This window comes from Pagrus pagrus (assembly GCF_965226575.1).
Source record: "Pagrus pagrus genome assembly, chromosome: 14".
Classification (NCBI taxonomy): domain Eukaryota; kingdom Metazoa; phylum Chordata; class Actinopteri; order Spariformes; family Sparidae; genus Pagrus; species Pagrus pagrus.
In genome coordinates, this window is record NC_140198.1 from 15645937 (window position 1) to 15672355 (window position 26419).

The following is a 26419-nucleotide window of genomic DNA, read 5'->3' on the forward strand; positions in this document are numbered from 1 at the left end:
AAGAAGTATAAACACTTTAGGCACTTTCATCAGGCACTAGTGGCTGCTCAGATTAAAGGAGAACACCTCCCAATTTCAAAAATCTATACATGTTTCCTCTTCAATCACTGTAATGGATAGATCCAGAGACCCAAAGCTCGACCCAGATATGAAAGCTGAAATCTGATATGTTGGTTGACTGTGGTACCAATCTGAGAGAGATCTGCTCTGGCATCAGGTTGTGTTGGGTTCAAACTCTCACAACCCTTGATCAGATATTGCAAAACGTCACACCTAATGTACCTCCTCCGTCACGTTTGCACTTCCACCCACTTTCATGGTGTAACGACAGTGAATAGAAAGGCCATGATAACAATGTTCACAAAGCAGAATAATTCACAACTTCACCGTGAAACCTGGGACCCTAGTGTTTTTATTTGAGCATAAAACAGAAGTTACTCTTCATGTGTTAAATCCACTGTGATTTTTGCACACCTTGTGATGGGCTTTAAAGCCTGTTGTTCCTCGGAGCTCCTATTCCGCTTCAATTTATATCCTCCCTCACTCTTCTCTGTCTGCAGCTGCATGAGTGGAGACGTTTTTCTTACATTCACGGGCATAAGGACGCTGCCACATATTTGACAACTTAGAGAAAATGCAAGACGAAGATAATCTTTAATGCATCACAAAACGGCATGGGACAGAGACACAGTGCATAGAAGGTAGAGTAAGTAATAGCGTTTCACACGAGGTGTCATATTTCCATTCCCTTTGACACTCCTGTGCTATAAGGAATTGCCACAAATTGCTTCTATACCTTTGTTTCTAAGATACAGACAGCTGCATTGTGGAGTGTCCCCGAACTAATGACAGAGTTTTAGCTGTTAAACTGTCAGAAATGTTGCTATTTGGGTTTTTATCTAAGTCATTGTTTCAAAAACATGCTGCCTGGCCAGATAAGAAATTCCCTCTGGTAGTGCCCTGAACAGTCGGCACACAGAAGCCTATTCAAAAAACTTCACTGAATGGGAATAATGAAATACGATCAGTAGTCACGTTTCATGCAGGAATGGTTTGTTGTAAGTATTCTCATGCTAATGTGAATGAAAACTGCATTTATATAGAATCTATTGTCTGGGTTCTGTGAGCAGTCGGAGCAGGATATAAACGTATAATGCGGCATTTAAAGCATAATTTGTACATGAGTGTTTTTTCTTTATGCTCTGTTGGTAGAATACTGTGCTGATAATGTATATGAAAAAAATATTTTTTCCCACAGCAAGTCATGCACATTCACGAATTCATCCATTTCATATCCTGCTTCTTCTTCCTCTGGGTCATGAGGGGGCAGAGTCAGCTTATCTCCACATACATTGCGTACAGGGCAGGGCTGGCAGCTCATTATAGGTCATGTACATGAGAGTATCTGTAATTACTGCACCGTATGTGCGAATACCATTCTTTATTGATCCCTGTAGGAAAATTCTTTGTTGGCTTTCATAATGACTGTAGCAGTTAAAGGTCAGACCACGGGGTCAGCTACAGAGATTCAGCATGTTGCTCAGGGACCTTCACAGCAGGACTTGAACACAGATTGTATGGCTCTGGAGACGTTGTCTAGTAATCAGGCCACCTCACGGCTTTAAATTGGTCAACTTTTAATACGGATATTGAATTTTTTTTGTTCAATAACATGAACTGGTGTACTGGTCACGTTTAAAGCTCGGCGTCCTATTATATGCAGATCTAGTAAACTCCCGTACCAAAAGTGACCTCCTATCGGCTATATGTATGACATATCATTTTGCAATGATATGCAATGCAGCACTACTGTTAAAAACTATTTATACTATAGATATGCTATATATTGCTTTTGGGGACAATAATAATAATATTGTAATAATAATTATTGTTTGATTATAAGCACATCAGCATGCTTTCATTCGCTGATTTATCTTAAAGTAAAACAGGTGCTGCTACAGAAAGGGCACCCTTCCTTTGACATGATACTAATGTGAACAACGACGTATAAACTTGACCCATATGTGTGTTGATGTAACACCATGAATGTTATTATCCTTTTGTTATTTGGCAAGATCTGTGCTGTCTGGCTCTTTGTTTGTTGATGTAAATTTATTATTATTATTATTTTTATTATTATTATTATAATTCAAAAAGAAAAGGTGCCTGTCGACTAGTTCTGCACAATATCTATTTCACATCTTCCCTCACATTTCGTGCAACTTTCAGCTGAATGAAACTCTGCCTCTTTCTTAACAGAACACCTGTGAGCCATAACAACCGGGATCATTTAAATATAAGCGTGCAAATGGGGATTGCCCCACTTTTCTTTTCTTTTTTTTTAACTTCCTGGTGAGGGACTATATTGCACGGCGGAAGAATAACAAGCCATATTAATTAATGATTAAAAGTCGCTGCTGCTGCTGCTTTGTAGAGGTTTACTTCTCAGTCGAACAATAACATGAGCTAATTAAGAATGAGAATTGTTGGATAAAGTTTTTTTTTTTTTTTTTTTTACACTTGTATGTGTCCACTGATTTAGAAGAGCAATAAGCCACTTTCACCTCTAGTGGCTTATTGCTTAATTAAATGACAAATCGGAGGATTGGTTTGCAGATTGCCTGAATTGACGTCAATTGGATTGGTTAGGTGACAGAGGCAGGCTCCGCCCCCTGTGGGCCAAGGTAGAGCACGCTGAGAGAGAGGGAGGAGGGAGCAGGGGGCTGAGCTGATCCCACGTGTGACGCTTTCATTCCCGGCTCAGTAATATTCTCATAGCGGGGCTTTGCATATCTCCTGCCGTATCTGTGTGTGTCTGTCACTGTGACTGTAGTCCCAGCCTATAGTTTGAAATAGATATGGAAGGAGACGGGAGTCAAGCCACATCCGGAAGCCTAAATGATTCACAACATGACCCGGGGTAAGAATCTTTCTAAATTTAATCCTAAGGTACGATTTTTTTTTCATGTTACAACATCTTGGAGAGGACTTCGACTGCCGTGCTGGATTCGTCCCCACAGTACGCACTTAAACCGTGCACGGGTCTCTTTCCAGATGCAGTTTTAAAGACCCCGAGCTTTGTAGCGAGAGTGGCCTGCCCCCCTTTTCGCGGAGATAGACTATAATTACTAAGCGCGAATGTGTTTTCATAGTCTTCCTTTATCCTTTAAGGTCGCTTTTAGAAGTAGTTAGTCGTCAAAATGGCCGAACTGACATCTGGACTCACTTCTGTTGTGTTTTCCCCTTACAGTAAAATGTTTATCGGTGGCCTCAGCTGGCAAACCTCACCAGGTGAGACTGTTATTCTCTTTTACAGCCTATCTCAGTATTTCTTGTTGTTTTGTCGCTGTGACTGAGTGCTCGTTGTGGCTGCTGGCGGTGTATGTGCGAATGTGCACCGTACTGTATGGGATATCTGACTAGTGTGTGCGCACGATGTTATTTTTGATCTCCGTCCATCTGAAGTCCTCTATTCGACCCCTAAGCGCATCGCGGGGTGTTTTTTTTGTTTTCTGTGAAAATGCAGTGACAACAGCATGCCCATATGTTCCTGTCAAATGACCCGACATCTTTTCTCTCTATCCACAGACAGCCTTAGAGACTATTTTAGTAAATTCGGAGAAATAAGAGAATGTATGGTGATGAGAGACCCCACGACAAAACGCTCAAGGTAAATCCACGGCTCCTCTACTTTTCCTCCACCAGTGCATGCAGCGATATCGCTCACTTTGTCCGTGTTCAGTGTTTAATCCAGCGTGTGTATGTGTGTTTCTGTGTCCGCGCGCGCACGTGTCTGTGCGTGCGCAGGCGTGCGTGCGTGCGTGTGTGTGTGTGTGTGTGTGTGTCCCCGTGTGTGCGCGCGCCTGCGTGTGGTTTCACAGCGAGCCAGATAAGCTTAAATGCTCACTGCTGTAAAGCTGCAGCCGAATGCAATTTGACATTGACTTTGTGACTGCACCACAATGTTGGTGTAGTGTCGTCTCATATTGTTACATAGCACACAACGATCAGCCGTGTCCTCACTTTCTGTTTCAAATCTGCTCCAGGACGTCCATAATGTGGATTATAAACACATTTACACAGAATTATTGTAACAATAATAAGGTCATGGGAATATTATGCCTGGTGTTGTTGTGCAGTTTGGTTGCAAGTCACAATATATATATGTTTATATATTTTTAGCATTTATATTTGCAATAAACAAAATGTGTTTTGGTCTCACGTGTATGCATTTTAACGCTGTTGTTATTTTTGTCTTTTTCTTTCCGCAGAGGATTTGGGTTTGTTACGTTTACAGATGCTGCCAGTGTAGATAAAGTCTTAGCTCAACAACACCATGAATTAGACTCAAAGACGGTGAGTTCATTTTATCTACACTTACATAAGTGTTTATGCCTTGTTTTGGTCTGTCCTGCCCTGTCATAACTGTGTGGCTTTTTTCCGCCCGAGGGCCTCGCAGGGGAACACCTCTTGGGTTAACATGCTGTGTGGATCAAGGTCATGTACCGTATATAGGCTAAATGCATGATGGGCCCTTCAACGCTCAGCTTGGCAATAAAACACAACTCCAGGGTGAATATTATTATATGTGTTCACTTTCACTTCTGTGGGTGAACGGGGGCTGACACGCCCCCTTCTTTCGCTGCAGCCACATGTGCAGCGTGCACATATCTCATGTTCCACTGAAGGGCGTGCTGTCTCAGGCCTGCTGCCTCGCTATTGTTTGACCCGGCAGATATTGCATTGTATCACGCCTGATGCACTGATACTGTAAGTGTGAAAAATAGATTTGAAACAACGCTCCCCTCAAAAGAAATACTGCCCTGATGTCAGAAACAGAACTCTGTTTTTGTCAGTTAACTAAAGCGGAATTAATTGACTTTCTAAACAACAAAATCACGCACTCACTAATTTCTTGCACTTTCTTACAGTTTGATTTTAAGAGCGTAATAGTAATGACATTATAAAAGCATGTGTAATTTTTAATAATTGCCTGATTTGACGTAAATAAATAAATATGGCTGTTGATTTACAGACATACACCCACTCTCATTTATAAAAAAACTTTGAACTATTGTGGATTCTACTTCCCTTTTTGAAATTAGTCAGTAGATGAATAATTAAAAACGCGAGTCATTTTTAGAAGATGTCTGGAGTGATGGATTAGACAGGGTTCATCTGAAATCATATCTAGCTGGGATTTCTCCTCGGTAGGTGGTAATATCCAGATATGCCGGCATACTTTTGGAAATGCAAGAGTGCACGTTGAAGGATGTGTGTTACTTGGATGGAGGAATGTTTTTCCAAGATTTTGAAATAGAAATAGATTGTACTTCAGGTAGTAGTATTTAATCACAAAATCTGTGTACAATTCGGCAAGTAATGCCGTTTTTAAGATTTGCTGTTCACTAGAATCACATTCTTGAGCTCAAGTGTGATTGGCACAGAGCTGAGAAAATGTGCTTTTTGTTGGGGAGTGGACCTTACTTTGTATTCCTTCCAATTCCTTCAACTGCAAAGTTTGTAGTAATGTTGCTATTTTTTTATGGAGCCCTGAGCTTTCTGGCCAAGATTCACAACAGCTCCATGATGGAGGCAATACTTCTTTAAATGGGCTTATGGGTTTTTATTTATACTGGTCCTAAAATTAGTTACTTGCCATTATGAAAAAGACACGCGTACCATTACAATATTATTGATGACATTAAGTGAGAATGCATTATATGAATGCAACCAATCAGATCCTTGCGGTTAATGTTTTTGAAGTCTCAGGTCAAACATCAAACATAGCTGTTCTTTAGTGTATCTATGTATATAGATGCATTTGATACGTTATGTATGAGCTCTATAAGGGGTAATAAGGACATAGAGTGGTGCTACTGTTTTGAATCAGTGGTTTTAGAGGGAAGACAAGGTTTTTGGCAGTGAAATGATCAATCAGTAGGACTGATTGCATTGTAAAACCTGCAAACATCTGTAGAGCAGAGAGTGTGTGTAAGCAGGTTAAAGTGGCTGCTTGAAGGGGTAACAATTACAAACATACTTTCACTTAGAATCTACGTTTTGATAACTTCAAGCTTGACATTTTGAATCAACAGCTTTGTGACAACTTGACAGCACATATATATGTGTGTGTGTGTGTGTGTATATATATATATATATATATAACACATATGTATATATATAACACATACGTATGTATATAACACATATGTATATATATAACACATACATACATACATACATACATACATACATACAGTAAAGGTCGGGGTGTGAGGGAGGTTGCACTTACAAATGTACTTTTACCTGTGAGCTGGCTGGTTCAGCTCCAGTCTTTTACTGGTGCCTGATTAATGAAGTAGTTGTTGGTTTAATGCCTTGCCTGAGGGCACTTTGATAGTAGTGGTGACAGGAAAGAGTTAAATTCCCTGTGCATATTTAATGATTCTGTAAAGATAGTTGCTGGATTTAACTTAATGACCTCTTCCTCAGTCTCCAACCGCTGCTACTTGCATCTGACTTATTGACTGCAATTATTTACCCAGAGGAAAAAGTATTTGATTCTTTCTTCCTATAGTAAAGTTACATAACTTCTGCCTGCAGTTGACTGTATATGTAATGTCCATGTCACGATCAGAATATAGAATATTGTTGACCTGTTTTGTTATGTGTTATGCTGGAGTGAAAACACCATTTTTTTTCTACGCCTCTGAAGCTTATAATGTAAAATTACCATTTTTAATCATGAGACCAGGGCTCCATGGTGTGGCTACTTTTGGTTGCACATGCACCTAAAAATGTGTGATATAAAGTGTCACTAAACATCAGGAAAAAAAGAAACGAGAAAAAAAAATCAAAAAATATTATAAACATTGTAAATATATGTAAGCTTTTATGTCAGTTAATGTTTTTTACAATACCATAATAATATTTAAGTTTAATTTATTTAATAAACAAGAGCAACTTCCAATTTATTTTTTAAAAATAATTGAGGTTATTGCAATTTCTTGTTGCATGTGCTGTGATTTTAATGAAGAAAAACATTTATCTGCACTCGTATTCCTGTTTACAATTATTCACATAATGTGTTAAGAAATATAATCAAAATGTATTATTGGGTGCACCCTAATTATGTGCTGGGGGACCTAAACAAAAAAGTTAGGTGCACCAGTGCAAACAGTGTAAAAAGTTCATCTTGAGCCCTAGAGACACCTCTGTTTTATGTTCATTTACAGAAGCTACAGATATGAACATAAACAATTGGACTATTTCGCACTTATTGTTGGCTATAGGTCATATTTGGCAGACTTATGTCATACTCCTCAGACTTGACAGCACCTCACCCTGAGAACTGAACAGTGACATTTTAAGGTCTGACATCCAATCATCATTTTCTCTGAATTGTAGCCTTGGTGCACAGCAAAGTTCTCTAAACTTCCTCCACGTTTGTCTTCACGTGATTGGCAAGTCGCTCTGGGCTTATTGTGAAACCTTTCCTTTTTTATTATATTTATCATTACGTCTGTCAGGTATTATCTTTTCTAAAAAAAAAAATCCATATGTTTTGGGAGTGGATTTCCTTTCAGAAATGTTTAAAGTTTTGGGGCTTTTTTGTCTTTATTAGATAGCATGCAGAGAGAGCTGACAGGAAATGAGTGGAGAGGGAGGCCTGGCTGGGCTTGATCACAGGCCGTTGTGGTTACATGGTCAGCGTTTACACCCTTAGGCCACCAGGCTGCCCCAAATAAATAGTTTCTAATGACCATTAGCTTAATCATATCGGACGTTGACTTTTACACGGACTATATTTAAAAAGTTCTGGAGCCGAATTAGATTCGCTTTTCTCTCTGATATTAATGAAACATTTTTTGTCTCTAATTTATTTGCTTTGTTTCCAAGCCTGAATTATATTGATGATACTCCTGTAATAATAGGAATAGCCAATGGCTTCATCGTAATGAACAACAAGTGAAGCCATGTGTTTTTATTTTTGCTGGACATCGTAATAGGATGAGTGTTTGACAGTCTAATTGACATACCAAAGACCCTGTTGACTCAAATGCATGCAGAAATTGATATTTCCTCACCGCTAATGTGCTGGTATTTATCCGTCAGCGAGCAATTCGAGATTACAAACCTAAGGCGGCTGTCTTTGTTGTTTTTCTCCCTATTAGTCACTGGGGCTGTATCTGCTGTGCTTTTGTATATCTTTAACATTCACATTATCAAGCGTTTGGATCTATCATATCTCTTCTAAAGTTGCTCAGCAGTAATGGAAAGAATGAACCGGTCCAGCAAATGTTGGCTGGTTCTTGATGTGTTTGCAGATGTTGGTATGATACAAGCCTCCTACTTGCAGTGTTTGAATGAACCCCTACCAGTGTTTTTGTCCCCAGTAACCTTGAAAGGAGTGAGTGGCTGGAGGTGCTGTGACTGCGAACAAGTTGAGTCATATTGTTCGGACAGGGAAAGTGGAAATCATACCTAATTTACATTTTTTTCCCTTTTTTTGTTCGTTTATCTCTTTTTTTATCTGGCAGATACAGCTGGATATGTTGCTTTAATATTATGAAAAATGTACGGACTACAAGTCACTATTATTTAGTGATATCAGTTGAAAAGCATATGCAATACAGGCATTTCTTGCTTGAATTATATTGATAAAAGGATTTCAGCTATGGATTATCATTTAGCATAACATTTCCCTATGGTTGAGGTTAAAAAGGCGATGGAATCAATATAACTTCGTCCAAAATGCCAAAATGCATGAAGATGGACACACCACCACAGTCCTCCTCCTCGTGCATTTTTTTTTTTTCGGTATTGTCATATTTTTTTCACTTTGTGCTCTGCTTTTTGTCCGGTTATGAAAACACTCAGACTAGGATGAATGTGAATGAGACATATGGGGAAGCACAGCCCGGGGCTTCAAAACACACATGCTGGTAATTCAGAACATATTTACCATTTTTCATGATGCTTTGTTCAGTTTAGAAATATGCAACTCATGGCATCTGTTCCGTAAGATGTTTCAAGGCAGGCTGGTATGAACAGGGGATAGAATAGTACATGATTTTGCATTTGAGAAGTAACAGTTGAGAGATTAACAAGGCGCTGGATTGATTCCAGGTTTTTTTTTTTTTATTGTTTTATGTAAAAAAAAAAACGTGATAAAGTATTTATCAGGGCTGTCTATGCACCTATCGAAGGTTGTACTTGAAATATGGATTTGTTCATGACAATGTGATGCCATTCATCATAGTTTGAACAGCATAAATATGGTTTCAATCTTCATTTATTGTTTTCTTGTAAGATTCTATGTGGTCTTGGGGTAAATCCAGCCTTTATGAAGTGACCCCAGGTCAACACACACTTGCAGTTTTCATGTTTTAGGTGAGGCAGGAAACAACACAAGGGGAAAGGAGGAGAAAAGGCATGAAGGAGCAGCTGTTCTGGCCAGTCTAAATCATATTCATCAGATAGGATTTGGAAGTGAAGTCAAATCAGTGAGCTGAACTCTGACTTGCTCTTGTTTTATGTATAGCAGGTGCTCTGTCTTCTGCAGTTAATTATGGCTGAAGGCGTTATTAGTTCACGCTGTATCCGTCTCTCGTCAGCACATACAGAACATCAGATGTTTGTCAAGGCAGTAATGTAATATCTTGTGTAATACCAGCGAATCTGGATTATTCTCATAATGACGTTGCATATTTTTAAGAAAAAAAGAAGATGGGCAATTTGCTTGTTGAGCGTGACATTGGCAAAATTCTCATTATTGATTTGAGGGGCATAACAAACTGCCTTTTCGAGATGTTATTCCACCGCGCAAAATCGGTAAAAGATTGACAGCACAGATATGAAACATTTATGTTTTAATTTCATGTCTGCTCCGCCAGTATCACACACGCACACCTGTGGACCCGCTCACACTCTTAAGTTGGGAGAAGCTGCAAGCTTTGATAAGCCTTTTCCCTTTTAGTTTAAACACCACATCATCATGCTAGTGTAGATATGTCTTAAGAGAGCGGGAGAGAGTTTACCCAGGAGCCGCATTAATATATGAAATCCTTTGTAAGATGTGAACTTAAGATATATGCTGTTTCTCTGCCCTGATCTCCCACAGTCGCATGCAGAAGCGGCCCTCAGAGACCCTGTAGTAAAAGGCTGCGCAAGATAAAAGATGGCGGGGTGGGGTTGGAGGGGATCCTCTTGGTCTGTTCTCATTTATTACATTGACATATCAGGTTGTATGATGTCTCGAGGAAATCCACGTTTGTTCTGCTTGAGATCATGTTTCATCATGTATCAAAAACTATTAATTTGAAAAAAAGTCTTGTTAGGGTGATGTAAAGAGGGAATAAGGTGAGCAAATACTTAAAAGTGCTCCACTGGAGAGGCTAGTTTTAGCTTTAGATTGAGGAGAAAGCTCTTAACATAGAGCTGTGTGAGATACTTCAGCAGTCGTGCATCTTTAGCATGTCACTGCCCTTGTGCTCCCCATGAACCAAACTATTTGAATAGATGCTTAAGATTTATCCGAGTTGCTCACATTGCAAAAGGCGCACACACCATAATTGCAGAGCCCTTTGAAAATGACATCACATTAGGGGCTGCCAGTCAATTGTACATAACAGGTATCATTAGATGGTTGCAGTAATTTAATCGATGGGGAAAAAAGGAACCAATACGTCCTACAGACAGCTATAGCGGTAGAAATCATACTCTAACTCATCCCGTAAGATCTTTTTGTTTTCTCACAAAGACACAGTGACATGGCATATGTGAATTGGATATGGCGCATATGGATTACGATTTTGTTTTGGCTCACACATAAAAACATGATGATGCATTTTTATTGCAGTTTTCATACCTACCACATAACATCAACAAATAGCAGAGCCTTGATACTTGATTTTGGGGGCTGATTCCTATACCAATATTAGGGAGTAAAAAATGCTGATATCGATATTTCTGCCAATAAACACACATTTTTCATAATGATCCCTCAAATGTGGTTATCAAACAATTTTGAAAAATATATGTAATAGGCAGGATATTTAACTCTTTAACATGAATCTTTCTTGTGTGACTAAAAATCAGTGCACGGAAATGGAAACTTCACTGGGAAATCTTTAATAATTACCATAATCATCCTTTTCTACATTAAAATCTATATAATGTATATAATATATATAATCTCAGTAATAGTAAAGTTTTCATGTCAACGCATAGGCCTGGGCGTTAAAACAATACCAATATGTATCAGTGATAGCCAGTCATTGATAGCAAACCAATGCAAACCAACATAAAAGCACATAACGAATACGCCCTGGCTTATAAACAGCCTATCATATCCCTTGATAATGGAGCTCGCTACGAACAGCCAATCATTTATCAGGTGTGTAGTTCGGTAACACCATTGCCACTGACAACAACAGAATAGATTGTCATTGTCACCAGTGATACTACGTCTGTAAAGCTATTAACTCACAAAGAAGTAATGTCCACTTTTCTTGCGGTCTGATATGGTGGCCTACAAGCCGCAGCCGTGCCAGCAAATACACCAACCTGGGCTCGTTAGGTAGAGCAGATAGGCTAGCTCTACCCGCCCGCTGCTAAGTCACCTGGCCTGTTTGCCAAAAGACACTGCAGTTGCGACAGCCAAAGTAGTCGGCACCACCTGGGCATATATGACTCACATTCTGCCGCACCAACTCTGCCGCTGGCCAAGTTATTTACAAACCAACCGTGAGAAAACCACAAGCGGAACCCATTGACACCAGAGTGAGAAAATTAGTGCTGATGGAGAGGAAATTGTGAATTAAAAAGAGCAGGTCAGCTTTAGTTGTCAACTGTAACTAGTTTTTTTTTTACTCGTCTATGACAGTAAACTGAATATCTTTGGGTTGTGGACAAAACAAGACATTTGAGGGCTTTCGGAAACACTGATCAACCTTTTTCACCTTTTCCGACATTTCAACAAAAGGTAAATTCTAGGTGTTTACCTCCTGAATAGTGCTGGCTTCCCCTCGTTTGAGCAGCTAATCTGGCAACCAATAAAATGTAATGTTCAAAGGTGGAGCACATTCATATTCAGAGCAGATTGTTGAATCAGCTCTAAGTCAGGTTTCTAAATATTTATGTGCTGTTTAGTTTGTGTGAACTGCTTGTGATGTCTCCATGATATAGAAATTTCCCTAGAGGGGGGTTAATAAAGTACTTTTATTGCTACTAGGTGTTAACCATACAGCTGCAGCTGCACTGGAGGCCTTGCTTTCCACACTGTAGATATGTGTCCTCTGTTTATGGTGGTCAGTACGTTCAGGGGTGTGTATAGAAGGGGGGCCTGGGTTGGCCACCCTATTGACCCTATGACTGGCTATCTTCCTCAGTGAGAGGCGGGACCTTAGTTTGGGCCGACTGTTTGACGAGTATTTTTAAACCTGCATTGTTTTCTTTTGTACGTAGCCTACTTTTGGTGGTAGAAGTTTTTCTTGAGCACTTAGTATGGACGCTCTATATTATATTGTGTTATCTTAAATGTGTTATCTTTAAATATTTTAAATGTGCTTATCGTAAGTTGCTTTGTATTAAAACATCAGCAACATTTAATGTAATGTAAAAAAGGTGAAACACAGAAATGTAAGTAACTGCAAGACACTCACATTTTGTAAATTAAAGGGACAACGTGTTAGAATTGGAATCTGTCGAAGGTCATCCAAACAAATAGGGGGCAGCATATTAACAGGGTAACACTATACTCTTTGCTGTAGCTATATATGGCTATAGTAACTAGCAGCTGTTAGCTTGTTAGCTCATTTAGCTGTGCAGCTTGTGGTCTTGTTAGCTGGCTGGAATCTGCTAGCTTAAATATGGCACCTTTTAAAGAAGTTATGAGAAATGGTAAGTTAATGCAATTCCGACGTCTGTGTACGTGTGGACGCACATACTACTTCATGTCATCCCTACATAGGTTAGTGCCCATCTTGGGCCACCCAGTCAATAAAAGCTGTACATGCCCCTGAATATGTTACAGAAATGATTGCATGCTGGCACGTTTTAATGTGCTTTTTGCTACATGTGCTCTGAAGCTTTTACATCAGCTTGTGATTTGTTCCCACAATCCATTTCAACAAACCACAGAGAGTGTGCCTAAACTTGTTGCGTTCAGCTGATGTAGATGGAGAATGTGAAAATTACAGTGAAAGCTATAGCACAGCAAGACAAGAGTGTTTTTCCCCCTTAACCCATTAAGAAAAGTACTTTCTCCAAAACAAAATGGACCAAAACACGCAAGGTAAATCACAAATGGGTATATTTTTAAATTAGTGTTAACATTTTTAAGGCACTGATAGATGAAAACAGGCTTGAGTGAAATAGCATTTGCTGTGTGGACTGTGTATGTGTGTGTGTGGACTGTGTGTGTGTGTGTGTGTGGAATTACTGAAACAAGTGCACTACCCAGGTCCGGTTGACTGATCCCAAACCTGATGGTATGTGTGTGTGTGTGTGTGTGTGTTACATAACAAAAATGTTTCAGGAAGGAAGTATCAGGTGAAACTGAGACAGCATAATCTCCGCTTCAATGGTACGGTTATCCAGTGCAAAGGCTGATGCATATTTTAGCTCTCAGCCTTAAGCATGAAGGCGCATTCACCATAGAAATCACATGCATATGAATGTGTAAACCAAGGGGAAACAATTGCTTCACCTCCCCTCCTCATCATTTTAAATTTCTCAAAGGAGCCATTCATCATAAGTTGTGACCTAAAAAGGTGCTGCTACAGCATTTCTCTGAAGGATTGGTTAGTAAGTCCTCATTGCCTAATTTGGTTGCATTGCTCTGAGTGTGATTTAAACAATCTGCAGTATCATAGCCTCATTTTTAACACATTTTTGAGCATATAATGGTATAATGGTCTCCTTTTGATAATTGTAATATTTTAAACTGACAGGAAGCTATATGACCTCCATTGCTGCTGTGTTAAAGTGCCCTCTCGTGCGTGTTGAAACTGGAACATCCGAGTAAATAGGAATTCTCAGCAGGACAGGAAAACAATTAGTTTATGCGAGTATGATGAAATGAGGTTTGATATGTTTTGTATGGGTTTAAAAAGTAAGATACATTACCAAGTAAAGGACTTTGGTATTCAAAGCATAATGTGTTGTCTTTGCTCAAATAGGGCGCACAAAATAATTGAGTTTGAATTGGTTATGCCTGGGGGCTAAGTGCTAAAACAAATCTTTAAATGAAATTCATTACAAGCAGGGTTGCCATACCCAGGTGTTATTGAATTCATTTCTCATTTTGACCTGATTTAGAAAGATAACAGTAATAACTGAGACTGACAGAAAAGATGACAATGACATTGCACATCATGGTTTCCCTTCAAACGCATTAAAACGCAGTCATTGTCATTGGCTTAATTGATCTGTGCAGATGGTGTGTTTTGTTCTTGCATTCCTCGATTCATTTTCTTTCCATTGTTTTTCGCAGCAGGAAGAGATATATTTTTTCTTAAATAAGTCCATCTGTGCTGAAGGAGTAACTTCTACGAATGCATAGAATTGGTACACTAATTGTAAATATTTCAGTACAGCAAAATACGGCTCAACGTGAAACAGATTTTATGTTCAACACTAATGAGCAACACTATATCACAAAGCTCATTATAGCTGTTAGTTTTTTGGGAGAAATTTTCATTCATATTGAACAAAAGAACATTGCTGTTTGAGATAGTTCCTTGTCATTGTAAGTTCAAGGTTGATGAGACACCCCCCCCACATACCTTCATACCAGTGAAATTAACGAGGAAAATGAAGCTAATGAGATAACAAGCACAAGATGGAGAAACAGGCTGATCTGACGCATCCTCCTGGTTATTTGGCAATATCTGGAGGCGTCACCGGCCTCAGACTCTCATTTTCTCCCTGTCATATTCAATCAGCCATTCCTGCCTAAAATAAAAGCGAGCCTCTCCCTGCCGCAACCATGACCAGCAGAATGATGGCGTGGCTGGTCTCCATGCTAACTTTTTTTTTAAAGCAGCCGTAGTTCTTTTTCTCAGTATGTATCGGTTGGCAGCACTAGAAGATAAGTGGGTAGCACCGATGTTTTCGTATCGAGACTAATTCACACAGTAGCAGTAATTAATATGTAGTTTCCTTCAGTACCTTGCCCACTGCAATGAAAACGGTGCCTAGAATGTGTCATTAAGCTCCATCAATTGTAGAAAATTTGCTACAGTAAGTAATGAGGTCAGTGATGTTAGCCAGCTGTCTTCAAATCCTCATAATAACAAATTGTGTACTAACATTAGTCAGTGAAGACTTAAATTACTGAAGTGTGTGCAAGCCAAAGGTCTGCACAGCGACAATCCTAACAAACTTAACTTGTAGTCACAGCAGTTATTGTGCCAAATAACTGCACCAGTATTATTAATAAGGAACCAGGTCAGGTAATAGGCCAACGATAAATTTAAACGATCGGCTGTTTTTGCAACTTACATTTGGGTAACACGTTCTATGAAGCTCATGTATTAAAACGCATTATAAGCTTACTTATGTGTTATTCAGTATATATATATTCATAATGCTTTATAACAAATCATAACACATTATGACACCAATGTCAACAATGGATTAAAAACATACCAATCCTTTTTAATTATAGTGAGTGATTTAACAAGCAAACAAACAAACAAAGTACCAGCTGGTTACAAGTACATATAGAACAGGTCATTGTTTGCTTTAAGTTAAGTGATGAAAATAAGATTAAGTCAATGCAAAAGCAGCATACATGAAATACATGAAGTACTAACATACCATGAATGGAATACTTCAGTGTATTCCATTATATTAATGTATATAATGCATGACATTGGTGAAATAATGACTTAATGACTGTCATAATGTCATAATGATCAGTCATTATGACATTATGACAGTATATTTATAATGCATTATAGGTGTCATATAAAGTGTAACCAAAAAATATTTTCAAAATGAATCCATTACTTTATTTACTATCATGACAAAGAAAAACAGTGAATCCTCACATGTAAGAAGCTAGACCCACCAAAACATTTATACTTGAAAAATGATTAATTAGTTATCAAAATAGTTGTGGATTAATTTCCTTTCAGTCGACTCATTTCTTTCAGTCAACAAATAGTTGCAGCTGTAGTAATTTACAAATGAACTGCTCAGTGGGAACATACACTGCCTTAAGAATTGATTTAATAGTATTCAACAGCATCACTATACTGTCATAAAATCTGTCTTTTGTTGTTTTACTTGCTTCCAAGTTAATCAAAGCCAGTGCACATTCTTGCAAGAAAATCTTCATACCACAAAAACAGATTGTAGGATATTAAGCTAACCATAACCATGACCCAGCCTTTTCTTTGTAAAAATAACTCAGCCTAACCTTAAACCACAGGGGAAAAACAATGACGTCAGATTTGACAAAAGTAAGCAATGATTCAAGCAGACTCCAGTGTGTTATGAAAAATAAATCATCCTTTCTCTGTTCTCGTTATCAGTTTTGTTGGGTCATTCATGTGCACTTAATTAGCAATCGCAATAATTTTGACATTTCTTGAATGCAGCTGTAGCTCCTGAAAATACTTCTCGAATTCAAAAGCAGACTGTATCACTACAGGCTGATTACGCAGCTTTTGTAAGTCTTAATGGCTTCGATAAATTGTTATCATTGTGAGTTGAAAATATCACATTTGAATGTATTATCTTTTGAACATGTATTACTGCTATTAAGATACAAGCAATTCTTCCAAACCAGAGAGGATTTTAAATGTGACTATGTGAATGGTCTGGTTCCCTTTGTAGGCTCAGAGCTTGAGAAATATTTTCCAACACCTGTTCACTGCCATAAAATATCCCTGCTTTTCTTTTAACAACAGTTTTACTATTCTCTTCTCATCCTCAGATTGATCCTAAGGTTGCCTTTCCCCGTCGCGCCCAGCCTAAGGTAAGAATAAATTGGTCACTAACCCTGCTCAAAGAAAATGATTATGTCTCATGTCACCAGCTTACCTAATTTTGTGTGCTCACACAGCAGATACAAAGAGGCAGCGGTTGCCTGTTTGTTATTGTAGAGAAAAACCAAGTCTGGCTCCATTGTTCTCACCTTGTCTGTGCTGTTGCACCAAAGCAATTAAAGTTGGACATATTAGACTTAAAGGAAATTTTCAGCATGATTGAGGTTATGTTCTTTTTTGTATCACCTCACTGTTTTATATCTGCGGCAGGGCTTTTATGCTCATATTTGCATTTCATCCCTCATCATGTTTTTATTGTCAAATGTTTAGAAAGGAACTCTGTCTTATTATTGTGATGTAATAATAATAAAAACATCAAGCGATATTGTCTGTTAATGCAATAGAGTATAAGTGGTGAGACCATCTGTGTTGGCTCAATGGAATTGTTGACTGACAGGAGACAGACTATCTGCAGTAAACGTTACCTATTGGTTGAAAGTTTTATTCTGATGTGGGAAACGGGAAATCAGAAAATTACAAAGAGAAGTCAAGATCCTGTTTTTGAAGTAAAAAAGCGAGAGTTTTATTTTGAAGTGAATAGCCTGACTGAATTCGCAAGAAATGGTTGTTGACTCATTGACAGTGATGAATTACATTTACTGGCTGAATTATAAGTCTATTGAGTTGTTTTCTGTAGCATTCTGAGTTGAATGGGATTGAATGACATAAGTGATTTAGAACTATCTTTAATTGTGGTGCATGCATGTAGAAATAGTCACAATTAGCATCGAAAGAATGGGTGATTTAAAAAATAAGCCCAACTCTAATCACGCAGGAACTGTCGTATGAGCTCCTCATAATGCACATTATCTTTTCCTTTTCTTGATTACTGGTCTCGAGCAGTTCTATTGACAATTAAATATTCAGCGTGTGCAGATGGTGCTGTGGCATAGTCAAGGGCTTTGTTGACATGCCCTCTCACACCATCCCCCCCAGCTTTATGTGCAGGCTGTAGCACAGTACAGTGTTGCGCTATTCAGCATCGCTATCAGGGCTTTTTCCACCTAAACCAGGTGGAAATCGATAATAGATTTTCTCCTTCCCACTGGATCAGAGAGAGCCATTGTTAAAGAGTTGGTCAGGTTTCAAATGAAGAATTGGCAGTGCAGGCTTTCAAAGCCAGAGCACATGGTGACTTAAGGATATCGGCATATGGTTGAGAAACTACCAGTGTTTCCCCACACTTCTTACATAGCAAGTATATCACTTTAACTTGTTCTCTTCTGAGCTGCGCTCATAAATGTCGAAGGTGCAATAAAACAGCTCAGATGTTTGATGATTCTTCCAATTTTTAAGTGAACAAGGAACTCTTCTTGCTGTCGTGTTTATTGTTAATCTTTTTTAAACAGTGTTAGATTTTTTTTAGCAATGACTCAGAGAAGGAAATACAATATTTTGAGCTGTTCTACTGGTGTTAAACATATTTGTCATTCCACCTTGCATGATTCATAACTCAGTGAAATAATGACACCATAACAGAATTTGTGGCACTGCAAAAGCCTTGTACCAATGATTTATAAAATGGCTATAGGGCAAGCTTGTTAGAGAAGAAAAATGGTTGTATTGAATGTGGATTATAAAGGATCTTAAAGCAATGGGATTAAGCCCGATAGATTAACATTGCATGGGTTTGTACTTTCTGTTCAATTGATTTAAGACCTTTAAAAGAAGTCCCATTCTGAGGTTCCCATTTAGAAAGTACTCTCTGTTTTGCATTTGCTTTCTTTTGTCCCTCTTTTCCCCTCCACTGTCTGCCTGCCTGGCTGCTTATGCAGCTGTTGAATAGGCCTCGTTCTCGTTTAAAGAAGCTCGCCTTGGCAGGTGCCTCGGTGGCACGGGCTTCGGGGAGCGAATCGTGACGAGACCAATCAGCGTTAATTTTCTCACGGCTAACAATGACCTCACAAGTAACCCTGCCAATGACCTCCCACTGCTGAATGCTGCAGTACGGTGAAACTATACAGTATGTACAGCACGTAGAGTAATGCTGAAAACAGACAGGAAGTGAAGGTGAACACAGAGGACATTTCACTGTAAACAACTGAAGGTGTTTGCACCGGGATGACAGGATCACAGGAAAAACAACTTGTATCAGCAGACATAACTGACACTGCCCCAAAACATGGACAGTTCCACTGTAAAGAGGTGGTGAGAAAGAGACGGAGAGGAGTTTGGCAACACATAATCATTAGGCTGTATTTAAGTAGACAGTCTGATTTGACATGTATGACAAGGTCGACTTAATCAGAGGATTTATACGTACAATTCTGGAAAACTTAATGGGAAACATAAACATGTCCTTGTATAAAAAGTCAGTCACAGTGCGGATTATGTCTGCTTCGCACCTTGCATTTGCATCCTATGGTTTTCGTGACCATCTGCACTAGAATGTTGGTAAAGGGCACGAATGGGAGATAACCGCAGGACCTGTCAATCAAAGGAAATATGCCAAAGAAATGCAAAATGGCGCACGCATTACTAATGAATAATGTCACACGACCAAAGCTTATCTTAAGACTTTAAAGTGGACATTTTGCATTAAAAATAGAAGCTGTGCTTACAAGTTCTGTCAAAGGTATCAATGCACACTAGCCCGCAAATATTCAGGGATTAGGTTTCATCTGCAGATGATTGACAGATGAGAATGAAAGGATTAAACAATGATGATGTGATGCAAAGTGCTTTATGCACATTCATTTATGCCTTGTCTCTCCCTAGCCTATTCAGCCTGGCTGGGGTTAGCTGTGGCTTTATTAGATAGGCAGCCAAAAGTAGCTTTAGAAAGCCAGGATTTCAACATAAAATGTTTCAGCATCTTAATATTTAGTTTCACAACAAGCTGTTGTTGATCCATTCTATTAATATCGATGTAATGCCGTCCCTGATATAGATGTAATAGTTTTTATAGGAGCTTTTTTCTTAAAGAATACAGATATGAGCTCTGATTTGATGAAGTTAATATATTCATCACTGTGTTGTTTTGCCAGAGCATCATGACATGACCAGGGTTGCCCCCAGGAAATTGGTTAGAGGATGTCATACACACTTAAGCCTTAAAAACACAGGGTTTTCTTCCCTAAGATTGCAACATGCTGCTCTGATTAACTGTGACGCGAATGCACTGTGATCGGTCAATCACCTTTTGAGCTGAATCAGACAGACATGCATCTCAAACCTGAATCTACCGCCCTGATTCTGAAGTACAGCAGTCAAAAATTCTAACAAATTATTCCAGTGTGTTTTTAAAGCCCCAATCCTTAATTTTTCCCCATCTAAATTTCGAGCCTGTTGAGATACTGACAGAACTATAAAAAAAAACAAAAAAACCCTGCATGCCTTTCTAGTATTGTGGCTGTGTACAGAAAGTGGTAAAGAAGACGGAGATGAGATGATTCTGTTTCTTGCTGTCTCCTCGTTTGATATCTTCCAGTAAGGTTCACACTGAAAGATGTAAACGAGGCCTGCTCTCAGTTTCCTGGAGAAATCAAAGCGGCGGTTTCCGCCGACATTGCTCGAGATTTACCACTCGACTGTTGGCGTCATTACTGCTGCTGCCGCTGCTTTTTGTTTCCCACAGTGGAGTCGCACACAAGCATGGCATGTCCCAGCATGATTTTAATTGCCAGCGGGACTGTGGCCACTTCAGTGGGAGATGAGTTCTGATGGCTTGTTATGGAAATGAAAGGAAGGAGCAGCGACCATTTACAGAGCAATGGGCGTAACCCTTTCCTTGCGCCTCCATAAAGGGATTTGCCATGTAAGCCATCCCGAACAGGTTGTCACCGTGTCTCTGGCAGTCTTTTGGATGCAGCAAGAAGACTCTATCTGTGCACAAAATAGATGTGTGCTGCACAGGAGCAGCTGTGACAACGCTTCCAGATATTCTGCTTATTTTGTTTGCGTTGACAGTTCCTCTCCCGAAACGTCCCGTTTTAAACTGCTCGCGTTTATGTCAGCGAGGAGGAACTGTGCTGGTACACTGGTTGAGGTAAATCTGGGCTTTCAGTCAAAAATACCATCAAAGCAACCAAATTTTACTCCAACCTGTGACAGCTGTGACTGTGCCTTCCCTGTTGTTGGCCTGCTGTTAGTGTCGGTCTATCTCTGGCAGCTGGAGCCCTCTCTCTCTCTATCTTCGCCTGTCTCTTTGTCTCACTCTCTGTCTTTGCATGTCACTTTCTCTTTCTCCATTTGCCTTCTTTCTCTCTCTGTGGATGGCAAATTGACCAGTGCCCCCACCTCCTCCACTTGTCTGATCCCCCCACAGCTCTCTCAGGGACTGTGTGTGCTTTATGTTCTTACCTGCAGAAAAGACTCTCAGGTGTATTGCTGTTCTGGAGATTTCAGGTCTTAAGTTTTAATGAAGTCTAATAATAATGCAGCGCGCAGTAAATACACATTCTCATCCCCCTGTGCATTTGTGCTGCGTGACATAAACACAGACTCACACACGACCACTTGTGCGCCTGCTGTATTAAGCAGGCACAGGTGTGTAGTTTTATACGTGAATACAAAACAAACTTCTTTCCTTGTTCTCTTTTACTTTATCTGCCACTCCGTCTTTCCCTCTTTATGCTCTTTTCTTCTCTTCCTTTTCAGTCTTTTTAGGATTACAAGGCCTTGTAAATCCAGTCTTACACCTTGCTCAGTTATTTGATCTAGATTTAGCATTATGATATTCCCCCTTCTGAAAATGATCCTTATTTTAAATGACACAGCTCACTGCTGGGAAAATGAAACCTCTGTAGCTGCCAGCCCCTTTGAATGTCCCTGTGAGTTTATTAAAAGCACCAGCTTCCCCCGTTCCAACTCAGATCTGCACAGCTGCACGAGTCTGAAAGAATATTCAAGGACAAAAGTCTTTAATGTGGAACAGAATGCCGTATCAATATCTTTGTTCAGCTTTACAGTTCATGACAATGAGCCCCACCAAATATTTATTATGTGAAAGAAGATTATTTCTTATTAGACATTTCTTATTTCAAGGCATTTCTACTGTGCAGATAGCACACGGAGTGGAAGAAAGAGAAGGAATGTTATGCTGTGCCGGCTATTATCCGAACCTGACGTCGCATTTCAAGGCATATGGCACAGGTCTTATCCCAGTGAGCGACCGAGATGCCCAGCTGAAAAGATATTTGCTGTATTTCTCAAAATAAATGCACTTTTGAAATGGGTTTTTTTTTTCTTACAACTGACACTAAATGCACTGACGTTTCAGTGAAACCAAGAGTCAGACGGAAGACGACGGAGAAGTGACAAGCGAGTTGATGGGAATTCTTCACTGTCACTCTCCTCTCACCCCCGGAGAAAAAAAAAAAAACCCCACATGTGCAGCCAACATAAATAAACCCTCCTTTAGATGGAGGATGACACAAGGAGCCACCCCCCACCCCATCTACCACCTCGCCCCCACCCGGTGGTAATGGCTACTGTGCCGAAGCTGGAGATGGGTTTAAATCCCTGACCCGTCAGCTCCTTTGCTTTCAGCGGCCTCTGTGGAACTGCTCCAGATGAAAATGGGGCCAGAGCACAGACATATGAATGACTGTTTGTTTGGTGGTCAGACACAATCACCAACTGAGTGACCCAGTTAACGGCTAGTCAAAGCGATGCTCAGTTTGATTCGGGTATGTTTTTTTGAGTGTGTTCCACACTTTCTAAATGTATTTACTGTCCTCTTTTTTTTTTCTTGCTTTCCTCCAATGTTTAAGCTTCAATGGAAAGATAAATGATGTGTGAATGTAAGGGCTTGTGTAATTATGTTTTTTACCGCAGATATAATACGAACACACATTTCTTTTGTTTGAATAATTGCCGGAGCGCTTATAAATGGAGTGTACATGCGTGTGATTCTTCTTCTCTCGGCCTGCCTCTTTCTCCGGTCTCCTTGGTTGCGGGTGGAGAGTAATTAGGTTTTCTAGGGGATTGAGGGGTTCTTACAATGCTTACCAATGGCAGCAGTCAGGCAGGCTAGTGCTGGCAGGGCAGAGAGGACAGAGGGCTGTGCAGGAGCCTGGCACTGCTAAACCTGATGCTGACTGACAGTAATGAGGACAGCCTGCTAGCCAGGATAGAGAAGAGAGGAGAGGAGGGCATGGTCCTCCACTATACCTCTCAAGACCTCTTATCAAAGCCTCTGTGCACACACATGTGCTCACAGAGATACAAACAACGCAAGCACACACGCGCAAAAACACATGTTTGATGTGTTCTTGGCAGCCTGCAGAGAATACATCACTGTTCCATGTTACATCAGTCTTATTTTTAAAGAATCTAAAAATACATGCGACTGGTGGTCATTCAGAAAATGAGGTTTGTTACGGCAGCAGCTTTGTGACTTTCTGTTCATTCACTGGGAAACAGCTGTTTTTTTAGGAAGGACCCAAATTCACATTAAAAATAGCATGTTCATGTTTTTTCCTCAAATAGATCAGCAATAAATCCAGACAATATTTTAATATCTTTTGTGTGTCTTCCCATAGTTGCAGTAAGGTTTTTTTTGCCTAAACTAAAAAAAACAGATGGACTGCAAGTATGGCTGGGCGAAATATTATCACACTATTTTAAGGCTCAGTATTTTTAAATCTCCGCATAAATGCTAGGACTGGGCGACAGATTGAAATATCACAATATTCTTGAAGAAATGCCTCAAGATCAATATTAATATAACACATTAAAGGTGCAAAAGGTAAGAATTTTACTTTGAAACACTGAAAAAATGAACTAAGATTATCAGCAGAATTTGATGAAACATTAGTTTTGACATAATGTCAAAGATGTCTGTGTACTGTGTTGAAGAGATATCAACTGAAGTTAGCATGCTGATCAGCTAGCCCCGGCGGTTCAAGGCTCCTGTGCTAGCAGAATAAACACTCCCAGCTCCTACTCTGGGCATACTTGAGTCAGCGAATAGGACCACTAGCTTGTGGCTAACTAGCTAGCAGCAGCTGCAGTTAGCAGTTCCTCTGGTGATATACTGTATGAATTCAACAAGTGGCTGATTTTTACATACTAATCATCAGTAATGTGGATATAATGACTAAACTTGTAATATACTGTACTGTAATGCTGCCTTTAACACCAGAAAAAGATGACACTTATGCCATATCTCGATTTAACAATATCCAAAATGGACAATATATAGTCTCATATCCCGATAACAATAAAATATCGATATAATGCCGGGCCCTAACTGCAAGGAGCAGTAATAAAACATAGTGTCTGGTTTTCTAGTAGTCTCTCATCAGAACAATGTCACTGACAGTCTAAATGGCTTTGTTCAGCACAAACCATCAGTGACTCTGACCTTGGGCCCTCCGCAGCTGTAACATTGTTCTGTATTAATGCACTGCGATTAAATGACAGGTGGATTAGCTAGTCGCGTCCGGCCTTTCCATGATACGAACATCTTTTTTCAATCTTCTTTAGTCTCCACCCATCCAATGTGAAAAACTAAGATTGTGAATGAAGCGGAGGGCCACTTAACTATGAAAGTCATCACTTCAGGGAGTGGCTTTGGCAGCCGGAGAGGCCGAAGAGGAGTGCATTTCTAATTTTTGTAACGGTGACCTTTTTGAGATTGTGTTTTGAATGAAACACTAGAAATAATCATTTAAGAAAAAGGGACGTCCAGCTTAATCAGGACAGTGAGTTCCATTGTGTTGTCAGACACATCACCTTGCTGCCGGTTCTGAATTCTCAGCACCTTCACCCCTGTGTTTCAAACACGCAGTGTGGGATTTGTACAACAGTCAGTGTAATATGCCATCCGTTGGCAGAGAGGCTCAGGTGTGTCAAGATGTGGGCAAATTATTACCAACAGACATACAGCTATATATACAGTACTAGTATCTCTTATGAAAAGATAGTAGAATCAGGCAATATATGTTTCAAAGTACAAATTGTATGTGTATCTATGAGTAAAATACAGCGCTTCTGTATTATCTATGTACTAACATGATTAGGGTCATTTTCGCACAGGTAAATACAACATTATACTTTATCTGCAGTGTATGTTTTGTATTGTTTTTTGTAAAGTAAGGTTATACAATATCAGAATTTTAAAATTTGATACAATACAGGTATAAAAAAAACAATACTTTAATAAGAAGTCACTTTCATACTTTTGACAACCTTACCATAAAGTGACATACCTCAAAACAATTGCGTACCAAACCAGCACATCAACAAGTACAGTTTAAATGTAATGTTGCATGAAATTAATCTAATTTATGCAAATAAAAGGGTCAAATGCTATGTTCATTTAAAATACACACGCATGTACTGTAATATGTAATATATAGTATAATATACTTACTGTTTAATCATTTGGGTAAATAAGTTGTATTTATTGTAAATTGACGTTAAGTTGCTTACTTTTACTCCAATAGTGAGGTTTAAACATACAGTGTCTTACAATATCTATAGTTTATTCTATTGTATAAGTAAAGCTGACATCTGATCATTTTGTTTTGGGCATGTCTGCCTGATTGGAGGATTGTTTGGCTGACTAACTGAAGTGTCCTGCCATGATTGGATCCAGTTGTCATTGTAGGGTTAGATATTGGAATCTCACAGGCCACTTCTCACTTTGACGTTGTTTGACAGTTCATGCTCTGGAGTTTTCATATGCTTCCCTGTTTTGTTTTTTTTGTTCTGGAGCACCAGCCTCTCAGATTGAGAATGATGTTCCTTAAGCAAGACGAACCTGTCAGGTTGTTAGTTGCACTGTTGTCAGTTGTGTGATTAATAGTGATAGCCAGTAGCTTTTGTTGCCTTTTTCTGGTTCAACTGTTTGTTTGCAACATGACACTGTAGCCAAAAATGGGGCATTAGTTACAACATCACATCCTTTTAATTAAAAATGTGTCTGCCCATGCTTGGCTTACATGACTTCTTTGTTCTTGTGATGGTGTGACTATTAAAGGCCTATGGTCGTGGTTTACCATTACCAAACCAGTCTAATGTTTGGTTTAGTCACCGCCTTCACACAGTCAATAGAGCAACACTCTATTAATAACCAAACATGACTGGATAGACCAAAATAACAAGAGGCAAACGGAAATATCTTCTATGCTGTAATTACATATTTCAGAACTTGCGCTGTTATTTTACTTGTCACTCTCAGCAGCTGTGTGATGCGTTTCCTTTGTGTTGCACCCCAAAATATCTTAACTAGAAGGTGACTGTGGTGTATCGGTTGTCACTCTGATGTACAAATATTATGTAATTAGCTGAAAGCATTTAGAGCATTGATTCTTTGTTGTTTAATTAAAATATGCTGTAATTAGGGGGTATTTTTTTCACTTGGACGGATCAGTCTTGATAAAAGATAAAACGGTTGACCGGAGATA

The 26419-nt window shown here is 39.3% G+C and overlaps 1 protein-coding gene across 10 annotated transcripts in view; it reads left to right on the forward strand.

The window, feature by feature from the left end:
- The first annotated feature begins 2729 nt into the window (after window positions 1-2729).
- LOC311269238 (RNA-binding protein Musashi homolog 2) overlaps window positions 2730-26419 on the forward strand; it is a 260575-nt gene continuing 236885 nt past the window's right edge. For all 10 annotated transcript variants that reach the window (XM_084373282.1, XM_084373283.1, XM_084373280.1 and 7 more), the window contains exons 1-5: window positions 2730-2920; window positions 3251-3291; window positions 3589-3670; window positions 4272-4356; window positions 16952-16993. In XM_084373282.1, coding sequence (XP_084229408.1) covers window positions 2859-2920; window positions 3251-3291; window positions 3589-3670; window positions 4272-4356; window positions 16952-16993 — 312 coding nt within the window. In that variant the 5' untranslated portion in view covers window positions 2730-2858. The remainder of the gene's footprint in view (window positions 2921-3250; window positions 3292-3588; window positions 3671-4271; window positions 4357-16951; window positions 16994-26419) is intronic.